The 16,106-nt window shown below is 40.1% G+C and overlaps 1 protein-coding gene across 4 annotated transcripts in view; it reads left to right on the top strand.

Annotated features, from left to right (window-relative positions):
- The window catches only part of CEP78 (centrosomal protein 78), a 29,750-nt gene extending 14,454 nt beyond the window's left edge, over positions 1–15,296 (top strand). For 3 of the 4 annotated variants that reach the window (XM_078376495.1, XM_078376494.1, XM_078376496.1), the window contains 10 exons: positions 1,247–1,311; positions 4,177–4,282; positions 5,736–5,753; positions 6,755–6,890; positions 8,030–8,075; positions 8,313–8,456; positions 9,706–9,783; positions 10,173–10,339; positions 12,221–12,374; positions 14,492–15,296. In XM_078376495.1, the coding sequence (XP_078232621.1) occupies positions 1,247–1,311; positions 4,177–4,282; positions 5,736–5,753; positions 6,755–6,890; positions 8,030–8,075; positions 8,313–8,456; positions 9,706–9,783; positions 10,173–10,339; positions 12,221–12,374; positions 14,492–15,001 (1,424 nt within the window). In that variant the 3' untranslated portion in view covers positions 15,002–15,296. The remainder of the gene's footprint in view (positions 1–1,246; positions 1,312–4,176; positions 4,283–5,735; positions 5,754–6,754; positions 6,891–8,029; positions 8,076–8,312; positions 8,457–9,705; positions 9,784–10,172; positions 10,340–12,220; positions 12,375–14,491) is intronic. The other variant, XM_020811681.3, reaches the window with a different exon arrangement.
- The last annotated feature ends 810 nt before the right edge of the window (positions 15,297–16,106 follow it).

The following is a 16,106-nucleotide window of genomic DNA, read 5'->3' as shown; positions in this document are numbered from 1 at the left end:
TAAGAGGGTCTGTAGTTTGAACAGAGCAAGATATTAGAATGATCATGATTGCTTAGCACTGATAACTTCTTCTCATCAATGGGAGTCAAAAGGGACACTTTAAGCATTCCCCCATTCCTGTTTTCAAGGTTTTTTTTCCCTTACATAGCTTTGCTCTTTGTTCACACACACTAGACAATAGAAATATATCTGGAAGTAAGTAAGAGATACCTGTTCAAGGGGGAAAAAGGGAACACTTTCATCATACAGAGGAAAGTAACTAAAATGTATTTAAGTGAAAGCTGTCCAGGAGACCACACTCGGCCTTTAGGGCAGGGATGGGCAGGATGTGTGGGGCTTGTTTCCAGCCCTAGGATTATCTGGGTGCTGTCAAAGACCCTTTGAAAAGTGGACACTGCTGGCTTGGAAAAAAAAGAAATTGGTTGTTGTTGTTAAAACCAGGTGGAAGGCAGACTTTGCTCCACAGAACTGCTGTCTCTGAGGACTTCCAGAAGTAACGGTTCATAATTTGACTGCTGTAAAATTTACAGGGTAAGAGGGTCCTAGGCAACAGAGAAACATACTGGGGAAGGGCACATGATCCTAAACCTGCTAAGGAGATTGGAGTGAGTTTCCTGTCCACTGATCGCTTATTGAGAATAGCCCCCAAGCCACATTCAAATTTAAACCATGGGTGGGCAAAGTGTAGCTGCAAGGTTGTCTTGAGGCCCAAATGTGGCCCTCAGTGCCCCCCTCAGAAGTCATCTTTCTGTCTTTTTCATTCAAAAAGCCTTGAGCGAACGATTGTTTCTCTGGTTCTGGCTCTCCAAGGAAGCGCCTGTGGTCAAGATATCTGGAAACTGCCCACCATTGTTTTAAAGCCTCTAAATCTAACTGCCTGTGGTCACTGTAGCCTCAGGCAGCTGACTTTTGGCAGGAAGGGCCAGTTCTCAGAGTCAAAATCATTTGAACCGGTAAGAGGAACTCAGAATGGCTGTGTTAGTTGAGGCCTTCTTCATGGTCTAGCCAGCATTAGATTTAGTACAAAGAAAGGACATGCCTTGATCTTGTCTAGCATAATAAAGAACTAGGTGTTTAATAAGAAGGATTAAAGGTGGAGATGGGCAATGTGTTAGTCCTGGTGATACAGATGGTTGCTCAAAGCTGTTTTTTTTTTACTTCAGTTTTATTGGGGGGGGGAGAAATTCAGCTCTTAGAACATTAGAATAATATGCAAATCATTGTGCTTATTACTCTTTCTTTATAGATTATGCCTTAATGAAGAAAATAATAGAAAAGGCTCTTATGAATGCAGATGGAACAAACGTGGAGGTATATTCTGGGTGGACTATTGGCTACTAGTATGATGAAATCCATGACATGTTGTGTTGCACTTTGACGGTTACATTTTGGACGATGGACTTCCTGTAAGAATGTGCTTTGGTGTAACAGGCAAAGGATTTTTTTTAAACATTCCAAATATTATCAAGATGCCTTTTCAGAGTGCTCAGTGAAGGCTTCTTTCTCATGGAGGGTGGGAGAGTGAAACCATTACTTCTCTCGCAAGCCTATTAATTCTGACTCTATCTTGAATATTCCTCACCAGATGGTCTTGACTCTTGAGCCCTACTCTGTTCTGCAATCCAGAATCGTCACACAGTTAAAGGGACATGCTAACCATGAATTCTTACACAAGCAGCAGTATACCTGAAGCAAAGGGTCTGGCTCACATGTGTCAAACTCAAGGCCTGCGGACCAAATCCAGCCCACCAGGCTGTTTCATGTGGCCCTAGCAGTGTTGCCTACTACTGTGCAGTATACAATACACAGGCACTTACTCGGTGACCCATAATGTTCCGCCAGGATGCTGGGAGTCTGCCCAGCGGGACTTCTAATCCCAGCATTCCAAGCAGCAAAGAGTCAGAAAGTGCAGCTGCTTGGGCAGCGTACAGCACCTTGGGAAATGTTGCCCGCTCCTGTTCTTAACATTTATACAGTCTTGCAGATACAACTGGCCCTTTGAGGGCAACCATAAAAGCAGATGTGGCCCAAGATGAAATTAAGTTTGACACCTCTGGTCTTGGTTATGTGTAGGTTCTGGATAGGAACAAGCACCCAGAATTTTTCCGGGTTTCTTGCTTATATAGAGAGGCTACCTGCAAGCAGGAACCCTTCCACTTGATTGTGCCATGGGACAAGCCTGTTAACCATGTTGATAGTTCTGCTTTTCAGAACGATGCTTCTGTCTTGATTGAATTAACACACCCCTAATTTCCAGCTCCTAGACAGTCGTTGATGTTTTTTATTTGAGATTTTAAAACGGCACAAGGGCAACAACAGTGTTTTGGTCTCTGAAGCCGTGGCCATAGATCATTTCCAGCTGAAAAGCTGAAGCAAGTTGGAGTTACATCCAGAAGTGTCGTGGTAAAGGGCAAGCTGTGGAGAGTGGCATGAAATGGCTGTTAATGCAGCTGGGCAGCCACATGTCCGTTGATTGTCTAACAGTGGGAATTGATTGTCTAACAGTGGGAATCTTGCAGGTACATTTGTTCCTCTTGCATCAAAAACCGATGCTGTTTCATCACCCTTTAATTCATATATTGAGAATGTGTTAGCATTTCCTCTTATCGTGATAGAAATTCTTAGCATTTTGTTAACATATATGCAAAGAGTTGGGTCACACAGGGTGTTATGATGTGGTGCAGGATCTTCTTATACGATCCCAACAATATATATTTGTAGGGATAAAAATATAGAGAGATATTTCTGATTACTGAAAGTTAAAGCGGTTGTGATAAAGGCTGTGGTAATGTAAAAAAGCTTTCCTTTTAAATCGTACATCTATCCTGTGAGTCTGAATATTCTGCAGAAGGAAGCCCCAGAAAATGGTCATGGATGAGGCCTTATATATTTAAGATCTTTACCTATTGAAGTGTGAATGAGAATGTTGACATGTGCACACTGTGATACTTTGTAGCAAATTGTAATTGACACTAAGTGGCTGAAAATTAGTACATAGTGTGTGTGTGGTCTGTAGATAAAAGGGAAAAAATAAAGGCGGTTAGTCAGCAGTCCTGTAGATACAAATCTACCATGTTTCCCCCCAAAATATTTATTTTTGCTTATTTTCAGGGGATGTTTTATTTTTTTTTCATGTATAACCATCTACACTGATTCAAATGCAGTCCTGTCATCATCTTCTGGTTGCTGCACAGCGGTGGATGGTGGGGTTTCACTTAACTGGGGCTTATTTTGGGGGTAGGGCTTATATTGTGAGCATCCTGAAAAATCATACTAGGGCTTATTTTCAGATTAGGTCTTATTTTCAGGGAAACAGGGTAGTAGTGAGTTCCTTCGAACTCACTGGCCCCAATTCTCTTGCTAGTCCTAACTAGAGCAGACCTATTCGATCAGTTACTGAATGGTGAGTCAACACTGATGTACAGTGGGGTCTTGACTTGAGAACTTAATCCGTATTGGAAGGCGGTTCTCAAGTCAAAAAGTTCTCAGGTCAAATCTGCATTTCCCATAGGAAAGCATTGAAAACCATTTGATCTGTATCTGCTCTTTTCTGGCCATAGAAACTAATGGGAAGCTGCTATTCCGCCTTCGACCACTAGAGGGGGATATTTTGTTTCTTTTTTTCTTAGGTCAAGAAAGGTTCAGGGAAGGCAGGGAAAATACAGTCCAGGCAGTACAGTACCAGGCAGTCTGAAGACTGTCTCCCAATCCACTCTCTAAACGCTGGGAGGAGTGAGGAAGCAGACAGGCACCCTTTTCACTGGCCAACAGTTAACTGAAAGTTCACATTTTGCACTTTCCCTGCCTCCCACGTGGTTTTTTTTCAGTTCTTAACTCAAATCTAAGTATGTAAGTCAAGTCAATATTTTCCTATGAGAGCGGTTCTTAAGTCAAAATGTTCTTAACTCAAGCCGTTCTTAAGTCAAGACCCCACTGTACATCTCTTTGATTCAATGAGGGTACAAGAGTTGGGGATAGTGATAGGATCCTGGGCCAGTGAGGCTTACTTCTGTGCAGAGACATATACCATGACACTGTTAATGCTCTCTCATTTTTTTAAATGTCAATGGTGTTTTCATCAATTCTGGTATTAGCTTGAATGAATACATGCCACCTCTCAAAGGACATGCGTATAGAAACACATTAACAACACTCCACCTTTCTTCTGTATTTCAGTTCAAGTGGCTGCCATCTCCTTCCTCAAAAGATGTTAAAAACAAACTGAAAAGAAGAACAGTGGTTTTGGGAAATGGCAGGAAAGGAAAAGCTACTATTCGTATTGGTAACTAGATATATTTTCTTTGTACGAGGGGATAATGCCAAATAGCTTCATATATCAACAAGTTAGTATCTAAGGCCCTGTCTGTCTGTCTGTCTGTTTATTTAAGTTGTATACTGCTTCCATTGGTGCTGAGGGAGTATTCTGAGTGGTTTACAATAAATATAACACCAGACAAAATAAAAATAAAATTGCTAATGATGTTTTTACCTCTTTAGAGGCAAGATTGTAAAAATAATGAAAAAAGTAAGAACAGCGGTGATAAAGGAAGGACCGCCTCCTTCCATATAAGCCTACCTGGCAGTTAAGATCTAGCCAGTGGACCCTCCTGAAAGAGCCGTCCCTCCAGGAGGTAAGAGGAACGGGCCTTTTCAGCAGCTGCCCCCAGACTATGGAATGCTCTCCCAACTGAGATTTGGCTGCCGTCGACGCTGATGACATTTCAGCACCTGGTCAAATCCTTCCTGTTCCAGAAGGCTTTTAATTGAAATAACATCAACTGTGGGTCCTGATGGCATTTTTAGAGTATCTATTTTAATTTTATTTTAATCGTTTTATCTTTTATTGTACAGTATTTTAATTGTGTTTTAATTGTTGTAAGCCACCCAGATACCTTTGGGTAGAGTGGGTGGCATATAAGTTAAATAAACTGAAGAAGATTCTCGGACATATTTTTTTTATACTTTAGCATCCTGAAATTCTCGGGTGCAGTTCTCTCATGACTAAAATGTATCATTATAGTAATACAGTGGTGCCTTGCATAGCGACGATAATCGGTGCAGCAAAAATCGCTGCTAAGCGATTTCATCACTATGCGATTTAAAAAAGCCTATAGGAATACATTGAAACCCCTTCAATGCGTTCCTGTGGGCTAAAAACTTACCTTTAAGCGAAAATCCTCCATACAGCGGCTATTTTCGCTGCCCGGTAAGCGAGGAATCCGTCCCTAAACACAATGGGTGGCCATGTTTTTTACCCGGTGGCCATTTTGGGACCGCCAATCAGCTGTTTTAAAATCCTCGGTTTCTGGTGATCAGTAAGCGAAACGGAACCGATCATCTCAAAGTGATCGCAAAATCTTCATCACTATGAAGATTTTGTCGTTAAACGGGGCGCCCGTTAAGCGAGGCACCACTGTAGTATATTGATGTACCTAGTTAGACAGTGACTGAAATGTTCTCTAACTTATCACCATCCTTCCAAAATCGAAGGTAAAATTGTTGAGTAGTTACTGATCTTCTTCAGTGTAATATAAATTTACTTAGAAGTGGATCCTGTTGCGTTAAGTGGGGTACTATTTGATCAATGTGCAGTGTACTGTGGTGTCAGGAAAGGCTAGGATGAGAACCTTAAATGGTAACTCTTCCACTGCAACTTAATGTTCAAAAATGGTATATTTCTAAAATAGATTATCTAGCCTAATTTTTTTGACTGTTTTCTCTTGCTGCTGCTTCAGTAATTTGGAGGCACAGAGGTAAGCAAAAAGAGGAAAAATAGTTCTACCTGTAAAATCTTTGAAAACAAAGGCTGCAATCCTGGACACTTCAGAACAGAGAGCCACAGAACATGCGTTGTTCAATAGATATGCATTGAATTGTGCTGTGGGTGTGGTTTGTCATGGGTGTAAGCTATTCCACTGAACTTAGGGGATCTTTCCTGGATAAACATGAATAAGAATTGGCTGTGCGTATTTACTAGGAATTAAGTCCAATTTAATTTGGTGAGATTTTGTCAAACCGCTGGCCTTAAGTGAAACTTTATGCTGAGATTGTAGTTTCCACTGAGATTTCATGAACAGTATGTTATAGTGACTGAAATGTATTTTACAACAGTACAAATTTCTGGGCTTTGATATATGGTCAGAATGGCCTGATACATCTTAAATTATTTCTTTTATTTTCTTTTTCTTTTTTTCATAATTTCTTTTTCAAATGAACATGAAAAGGAAATATTAAACATCTGTTTGCATAAGGAAATCCTAGAGTATTTTTTGAATCTATATTGCAGGAAATGGACAGGAAGATAAACTTATTAGTTGTTCTGTCATCGGTATTTTTCCCAAGTTGCTACTGTTTCGTGGTAGCTTCTGCTTATGGAACAAAAACTACAAGTGAAGGAATTATTTATTTATTTATTTATTTATTTATTTATTTATTCATTCATTTATTTATTCATTTATTTATTTATTTATTTATTTATTTATTTATTTATTTGTTTGTTTGTTTGTTTGTTTGTTTGTTTGATTTGATTTGATTTATACCCCGCCCATCTGGTCTAAAAGACCACTCTAGGTGGCTAGATTAAATTAGGACTATTTTTGGTAGATAAGATCACACTTTCAAACCTTCTCTTAAACGACTAGCTCTCTATGTAGGTTTTAGACTGAGAGTGGAAAACCACTAACTCCTGTATCAAAACCTTCTTTGTTCTGGCCCTCTCCCTCTAAACGCCTGTCTTTTCTCTTGGTTGATGTAGGGTTTTCTTCAAAAAAATCTACAAGTCCTGGTAAGACATCCTCGTTGGACCAAGATAACTATGCTCCAAAGCCATTGCCCCCAGGAGTGCATGGCTTTCTGCCATGGCGTACTGCTGAACGTGCAAAGCACCACAGGTAATGAATATTGAAGGGAAGGAGAGCATGCAGCATGCAAGGTCCAGGTTCATATAGTAATGCTGAAGAGTCAAGTGCATGATCCTTGGGTAATGCATTTTTACTTAATAAATAGTATAAATAGAAAGAAGGTTTTAGATACAGAAAAGTGCAGTCTTTCTGTGCTCCATACAGTTGTGCAAATACTTTCTGCACCTGTAGAAAGCTCAGCCCTGGGAAGTATCACAGGCATGAACTGACACCTACCACATGTTCTGGACTACAGCTCCCCGTCTCCTTGGCCATGAACTGTGTTGGCTGAGGCTTATGCCATTTCTTACCCAAAACAATTGTTGAAAACCAGAGTGCATACCGTTGGCCTGTGAATAGGCTAATGTTTTGGCAGACACTTGATCGTTTACACCTTTTCTATTCAACTAGCTTTCTGCATCCCATTTTTGAAACAACCAATGGGTTTCCAGTTCTGATGTGTGGAAAGCTCAAATTGTTTGAAACTACTGGGTGCCCTGCAGCTCAGCAGCTTTTTTAGGTGCCTCTGCTAACATTGTTTTGAAAAGCATTGCTTTTTTCTGAGATATAAGAAATACTTAATGTTGCTGTGACTATTTTGATCACTCAGAAATCCACGCATGCAGCCAAGTTGCTACACATGGGTTTGTTATTGCAGTCCATCCTGTCCACCTAAATAAAAATGCAAGTGATAAGTTAACTAATGCACTTGCTTGTGAGAACAGCTATTATCTTTAGCATCACGTTAAGTGTGAGTGGGAAAAGAGTTCAATACTGTAGTTAGTTTTCTGTCTCGGTGACTGAACTCACAGCTGCTAAGGAGAACATCCCAGTTTGCAGATAAATGTGCCAAACAAGTAACACTGAGATAATAGAACAGGATGAGTTGAACAGCTAGGCGTTAGCTGTTACCTGGTTTAAGCAATTTGCTCATATAGACTGTTATTGTGTTGAGCAGAAGTAAAATCGAATAATTGAGAGTTTGACTGGAATTATTCACAAGCATTTGCACACAGTTTCTTAGGATGGAAAAAATTGTTTTGAGATATTCATGGAGCCATGTGCGTGGATTGATATTCGGAACATCAGATTTTACCTCCCTTTTCCTAAACTATGTAACTTGTATTTAGGACTTCGTCAGGGAAGAAGGCACATGAATTTCCATTGCAAATCCAGGTAAGCATCTTCTAAAACTAAGTCAGAACTCAAATGGAAGTTTTCCTAATTTAATCTATAAAAATCAGTTTAAGACTATATTTTAATAATGTCTGATAGGACACCTTCTTACTTAATTTGGTTAAGGAACTCTGATATAACAGTAGCATTCATTTATAGTGTTATCGTAATTGAAACATTAACCAGCATCAGAACGAGATCATTGGGATAACTGGATCTAACTATAAGACTTTGCAGGCCGGTATCCCTGTAAAAGTCACTGTGGAAAGTGCTTCTACATCTGAAACGGAGACTGATGGTGCCACAGAAGATGCCGTATGTGCAGCTGATGCCACAGAGTCTTCAGAAGTAATTAACTTAGAACAACACCATCAGTTACAGGTACTGTACAGTTACTGTTCTAAACAATATGAAAGATATTTAATTCACTCAATCTGGACTAGTCTAGCTACTTCAGCATGGTGGCCATGTAATTTTTTTTACTTTTTCGAAAGACCTTTTCAGGTCTTTAAAAGGGGTGACGATAAGAATAAATTACAAATACAGTCCAAAATCCAGTTGGGATTTTATGCCTGAAGTCAAAGAAACACTGGATGTTATCTTTTCGCATGCTGGATCGCGCATCTCAGTACTGAACAGATAATGTCAGCCCTGATTCCTTAACTTAAGGTAGTTGGTCTCTGTACGTTACACGGCTTGCATTGCACTTGCGGGTGAAACGATCAGGATTTTGGCCAGCAACTGTGATATGGATAGAAGCAGCCAAGGAACATTATACAGGCGATTGGAACTTCCTTGAATTTTTTTCTGCTGCGTCATCTCTGGCAAACCATTGGGGAAGAAGATCTACAAGAAGAATCACTTGAATAAGTGAGTGGGAACTGCAGTGGCAAATGAAAAAGGTTTCTTTTTCTTTTCTGGAGATGAAAAAGGTTTCTTTTTTGAATACCACTGACAGAATTTACAGCTAGCATGGCCATCTCCGGAAGATATCCTGCCTGCCTATACTTCGGCCACACATAGCTGGGTTCTTTATGTATTGGAAATATAATACTTAACACAGACCATCATTGTGCAGGGCATATACACTCCCTGCAGCTAAACTCTGGCCACTTTTTTTCTCGTAGGGTATGGTGTACTTGATTTTATTATTATTATTGCTTCTTGGCTACTGCTGTTAATGAGTACTGGTGTGTTTTAGATATTTTTTAAAAAATGTTTTTTAAACTTTGGATTTCTTGCAGACGTACAGTTCTGAACTCTCAAAACACTATATTACTGTCTTTTTACTGTTTTATTGTCTTAATGTGATGTTGTCAATTAACCTATGCAAAGAAGAAGTAGTCTAGAAACAATATTGGGACAATAATAGCAGTTTGCTTGTTGGATATGAAGTGACGTGTTTCATGATAAAAAATCTCTGATGCCCAGAGCAAAAAATATGCTAGGAAAACTTTAAGCTGCCTAGAGTGGTCCATCGGTCCAGATAGGCGGGCTATAAATCAAACAAACAAACAAACAAACAAACAAACAAACAAACAAACAAACAAACAAACAAATAAATAAAATAAAATAAAAATATTTAGAAGAATTTAATTTGAACACATAAACCAGTTTTTTTTCTTGACAGATGGAGTATGAAGAATGTCAGTTAAGATTAAAAGAAGAACAAAGAGCGAGAGTAACTGCTGAAGAAAGGATAAAGGAGGTAGCACACATTTTCTATTTTTATTTTAAAGACTATAACTTCATAGTGAAATTATCAGCTATGTCCCATGTGTATCTCATTTCAACCTTTTCTTCAAATAGGTGAATATGGAATTTTCAAGGAATTTAGTTTGCTGGACTTTCAGTAGTTTGTCATCTTTAAAGTTATAAGAACTGCATGCAGTATAGTATAATTAATTTTCTCTTCAAAGGTGGTGAATTCCACTTTTGAATATGGCCTCTGCTTAAATACATGTTTAATATTTCGGTGGGTAGAAAATTAGAGGAGATAGTGCTTTCTTCTGCACTGCACTTTAAATAGTTGGACTTCCTTCCTGTACCAGGAGCCCTTTCGGATTTAAAGCCAGTTTGTTTCATGGTTTCTTATAGCTGGAAATGGAAAACGCCAGATTACGGAATCTAAACTCATCCCTGTCGGAGGTTCTCCATGCACAATCGGTAGCCAGCACAATTCTGGAAGATGAAAGAGTTCTGGGCAGCATTGAAAGCTCTTTCCAAAAGTTTCATGCTTTTTTAGATCTCCTGAAAGATGCTGGGTAAGAGAAACTCCTTATCTTCATTTTGGTTGACCCTTCTTCAGTTATTGTGGTCGCTGTGCCACAACAGAGTTCAAAAACAGCTATGGTGTTTCAGAAAACATTGTCATAACTTGCAGATCCAGAGCGACCCTATCAGGTTGTGTCCATCAAGCTGTCAAGACACTAAACTGACTGCTCGATAACCTGAACTCTATACATCCCATCGCCAAGCACAAGACCAATCATAGTTTCCTTTGTTCTTGGAATGTTTGACTAATGTTAGTATTCAGCAACAAATCCGGGATGTGAAACTGGAATTTAGGAGGAGAAATGGTTTGTATTCAGAGATGCCCTTCTGCATGTGGAATGAGCTCATTCTGTTTCGGGAGCAGTTGTATTGCTCCTCACAACAGAGCATGGTGTAACAGATTGAAAATCATGTTCTTGATCCACAGGATATGAAACATTTTTCAGAACTATGGGAGCTGTCATAGTACGTGTCTTCTAATGTTATTATGCACCCTGAACGGCACAAGCTCCTAGGGATTTGCAGGACAGTACTGAATTCTAGTTTTCTGCTTACAATTCACAAAACTAATAACATTTTTTAAAAAAATACTTGCCTGTCTCATTGTCTCAATAGACATAATGTGCTGTTGCTTGGTGATTGATCTACACCAAGCACAGAGGAGAAGACGACATCATTAGCAGAGTTAAGCAAAGCCTTGTGGGGGTGGCCTTTAATTTAAACCCAAGTTATTCAAGAGATCATCTTGAACACATCCAGGGCCCTAGATAAATTATGATTAAAGTAGCTTGCATGATAGGACAGGAACTTAAGGACTTTTTTTATATACTGCCCATCTGGCTATGAAGGATGCTTTGGGTGTTTCACAACAATATAAAACACTAGTAACAATGTTAAATAACAACATAAGCATCACAATAAAATCAGTAGACATGTATTAATAGTTGAAATAGAACTAAAATACAACACAAGGACATTTAATAAAAGCATTCAGGATGGTGGGTGAAAGGCTTAAAAGCAGGACAAAACTCTGGGTTCTGTGAATGTCGTATTTTGGAAGACCTGTCTGAATAAGCACGTTTTCAAAAGTCTCTTAAAGGACATCCTTGAAAGGGGCCGGGCAGATGTCCGATGGGAGTTGGTTCCAAAATGGTGGTGCTACTGCTGAGAAGGCCCCGTTCCTGGCCTTCTCTTTCTAGGCCTCCCTCAGGGTTAGTCTCCCCCCACTGCCTGCCCTGGGACCTGTGAATAGGGCAGGCAAATCCTGCTGGGAGGAGGTGTTCTGACAGCTATTGAGGCCCCAAAATGTTTAGGTCCTTATATGTGTCATCTTAAAGCTTGTTTAGTGCTAACGTCTAATTCTGTACTTCTCCCTAGACATTGGACAGTAAGTTGACTTGATCTTTGGCTCATTTTTCTAAACTTGACTGCTCCAGTGCAAAAATAATGTGCTTAGTTCAGTTCCACATTTAGAAGTGGAACTGTCCTTGAGTCTCTGCTAACATCTTTTTTTTTGTGCCAGTCAGAGAGTTTTAATTCTCCTGGACTTCCAGATATGGTGGTGGTTTTAAATGTGTGTGATGTTTTGATTCAAATAATTGAAGTATGAGGCCGTTTGTGACAACTGGTTTTAATGTAGTTGCTTTCATTGCTTTTTATTTTATGATTCTGTAGTTTGCTTTTGTTACTTTTTGTTTGGCGATTCTAATGTTTGATATGGAAACATATGTGTCATTTTGAAATCATAATACACTGTTTGCTTTGAGAACATTTGTGTTACAGAGTGACTCACAGTTGACATTACCTCCCTCTGTATATGTGCGCTTTAAATAGTACCGGCAATGACCTGTGTGATTTCTTGTATCATGTAGGCTTGGACAGCTTGCATCCATGGCTGGTATAGACCAAACAGACTTCGGCTTGTTACACGCTCCCCAAATGACTTCTACTCTAACTAAGCCTCCACTCACCCCAAGGGAAATGTCATTTGAGGAAGAAAGGCATGAACACGTGCACAATTTCACAGTAAGTGTGGTGACTAGTAAAATTCATGATATGTGTGTGTAGGTATGTTTTAAATACTGCTGAACTACAAGACTGATTTTATGGATCTCCTTGGGTCACAAATCATGCACTTTCCATTAAATTGGTCTCATTCAAAGCCACAGAATATCTGTGTTGTCTATTTGAGGCATCAGAAGGGGAATCATGGTTTTAAATATAGCAGTGTTAGGTAAATACGAGACTTTTACATAAGAAAGTATATCTCTTTGTAAAGGTAATAGAGGCTGCTATGGATGCACATATGCTTGCAGCTACAGCTGTGTACCAAACAACAGACACAGTCCAATGATGTCACCCTGCTCCCATATTTTGGTCTCCAAATATCAATTAAAAACTAAAGTCACTGAATGCTTATAATTGATACTTGCTCTTGAAAGCTGCATGCATTGAAAGTTCCATAGCTGTGAGGCCAGCCATGTATAGAATTTATGTACATGTGGAAATTGTCTTGACTGCATCTTGACTATAATGGCAGAAAGATCCTCTCAGTCTATCGTAAATTCATTGGTCAGACTTTATCACATAGTCCAGTGACATTTCTGCATGCATCAAAACTTGTAATCCCGTATGCTGAACACAGAATTAATCTAGTGGCTGTTAGTCTTTTTCCCATCAAAAATTTCAGGGGTGGGAATAAATTAGGCCACTAAAAGGTGTTGCTGAAATGTTTGGTGAGGTTTGCTCTTGCTGGCCTACCGTCTTTTTCTTCTAAAATGAAAGTAAAGGTAAAGGTTCCCCTTGACAATTTTTGTCCAGTCGTGTCCGACTTGAGGGGGCGGCGCTCATCCCGCTCTTCAAGCCATAGAGCCAGCGTTTGTCCGAAGACAATCTTTCCGTGGTCACATGGCCAGTGTGATTTAGACACGGAACGCTGTTTACCTTCCCACCGAGGTGGTCCCTATTTATCTACTCGCATTTGCATGCTTTCGAACCGCTAGGTTGGCGGGAGCTGGGACAGGCAATGGGAGCTCATTCCGTCGCGTGGATTCGAACTTACAACTGCTGGTCTTCTGACCCTCCAGCACAGGCTTCTGCGGTTTAGCCCACAGCGCCACCACGTCCCTGGAAAATGAAAGAAAGGAGCAGGCAATTCTGAGTATATTAAGGGTGTCTTATCTTGGAGAAAACAACCTCCCCTCACAGCCCAAAGTGCTTGTGAGTTTATAATTATATCAAAATTATAAGGAGAAATTTCTAAACGTGTAGCCGGTGTTGGTGTGTTCTAGCAAAAACTAGAGTCTTGTGGCTCTTAGATTAACAAAATTATTGTTGTACGATGCCTGTGGATTGTAGCCTACCATATTAAATGCCATGTTATCCAGTTTTGTGGGTGCATGTACGATATTCGTGGTTGGAGTTGACTCCACACAACAAGGTCCAAGGGAAATTAAATGCAGATAGCAGTGGCCAAGACAACTGTGCAGGAGGACACACTGGCTTTTCATCAGAATCCTCGCATGCAGGCTTCCCCTTCATAACTGGTGGCCTGAGAGGGTTTTTTAAACATGTTTTGTGCTCTGTTTTAAACATGTTTTTATATTGATTTTATTACTGTTTTTAATGTAATGCTTGTTTAATTCTTTTAAAATATTTGTTTACCTATATTTTTAGCTTCTACACATTTTATTTTTAATGATAATGGCTTCTTTTTAAGGAGAAAGACGGCATAAAAATATTTTGAATGAATGAATCTCTCTCTCTTAGGTTTACTCTGTTAAATTGCCCTGTAAACTGCCTTGAGTTTCATTTGTGGGGGAAAGGCAGCATTGGAATGGAATGGGGGGGGATTCCATTTCTGTGCTGCCTTTTCCCCAGAAAAAGTAGCCTCATGATGCAGTGGTTAAGCTGCAATACTGTAGCAAAAACTCTGCTCATGACTCAGATTCAAACCCAGAGCTGGCTTGAGGTTCACTCAGCCTTCCATTCTTCTGAGGTTGGTAAATTGGATGGGGCAATGCGGAGTCTGCATAATTAAAAGTGTAAACCGCCCAGAGAGTGCTTTAAGCACTTTGGGGGCAATAAACATGTTTTGCTTCGCTTTTGAAGGAGGAAATAAATAAATGCTTTTTCCCTCCTAGCATACTGGCTCGGCTGCCACCCCCAGCCCTGTCTCCTTCCAGGAGGACTTTGGTCCATATCAAGTGGCAAACAATGTCCCTTCTGCTACAGCAAAAGTGCAAGGATTTCAGGAGATTGGTCTGTTCCAGGAAAGCTTACAGCAAGACATGAAAGATAAAATGGACAGCTGGAGAATGGAAGCAAATGCGTCGAAAACAAGCCAGGCGGCATCTTCTCAGAGGAGTGCCCAGTCGGTGGAGTTAAAAGCAAGAGATTCCTCTACCAGGCACCCAGTTATTGTTCGGCATTCAGTGTCGGATCCCAGTATAAGTGTACATAGTGGGTACAGTAACAGGTTCAGTTCCCTTCCAAGTGAGAACAGCAAGGTTTCTTCAAAAAGACTGCCCTTAACTGCAAACCTTGCTGCTCAAGGAGATCAAAGTATGCCTCTGGCTGCCCCTCCTGGAAATGACACAGTCGGGTCTGATTCTGAAATACAAGAAGACATTCATTCTGTGGGAAGTCTTTGAAAACACACCATTCATTCCTACAAGGTGGTCCATTCATTGTGTTGGTTTCTTGGAAGAAATGTACTGTTCAGAAATGGTACGTGATATCCTACTCTCTCTAAATACATTTCACATTTGTCCTTTTGCTACTTAAATTTTTGCAAGAACCTCTTGGGAAGCATTCAAGAAGACTGAGGGTGCATTTTTCTTTTTATATGGTTTTATAAAGGTTCCCATGAGATTCTGATCATTCTACTTCCAGTGTGTGTTAATATGCTATTATAACTGAGTGAATAAAAATATTTTTTAACCTGTAGTCTATTATGTCTGTCGCTGCCTTGATAAGAGATTTCATCCCTAATGCAGTATAGGGTATTCCTTTATAAATTGAATGCCTGTTGTGTTGTTGGAAATCAGAAGTAAAAAATTAATTGTTCTTTTTGGACAAAGACGAAGATCTGGCAGAATGACTCTTCTCCCCTGCCCTGTAATTAATTGACATATCAGGGCAAGGAATAGATGTCTGTAGCTTGATTGGAAAGCATAAAGTGGCAGACACTGCAAGAGAGTTTACTGTTTAGATAGTGTGGCTTTTAAAATATAAGTTTTAATGAACAGTTCCCGGATGACATGAGTCCGGGCTGTCTGAAGGACCTTCTCTCTCTTTTATGAGTGTCTGCAAGTTTTAAGGTCTTCTGGGTAGACCTTTCTCTGGGTCCTGCCACTCACAAGCACAGTTGGTGTTTGCCTAAGAGAAGGTCTATTTGGTGGCCCTTTCCAGGCTATAGGACTCCCGAGGGAGTTGGCAGCTCCTCTTGTGAGTGCATTACACTTGGAACACTCTCCTTCTCCTTCACCCTCTAATGAGATAAGTCAGCCGGAGAGAGGATTACCAACCAAAAGTCATTCAGTGTTTCTCCTGGTTCAGTGGGAATTTGCACCTGGATCTCCAAATTTCTACCGCAACACTATCAATACGAATGATCTGGATAAGAATGTGGCAAGAGTTTTGGGATGGCTGATCTTAAAGGGGGATGGAGAACGTGTCTCCCCAGATGTTGAACGACTTCCATGATCCTTTCCCACTGTCTGCTAGCAGTTGGAGATTGCTGTCCAGCAGCATCTG

The sequence above is a fragment of the Pogona vitticeps genome, chromosome 5 (genome assembly GCF_051106095.1).
Source record: "Pogona vitticeps strain Pit_001003342236 chromosome 5, PviZW2.1, whole genome shotgun sequence".
NCBI classification, from domain to species: Eukaryota; Metazoa; Chordata; class Lepidosauria; order Squamata; family Agamidae; genus Pogona; species Pogona vitticeps.
Note: the sequence above shows the minus strand (reverse complement) of the source record. Positions and strands in the feature narration are given on the sequence as shown.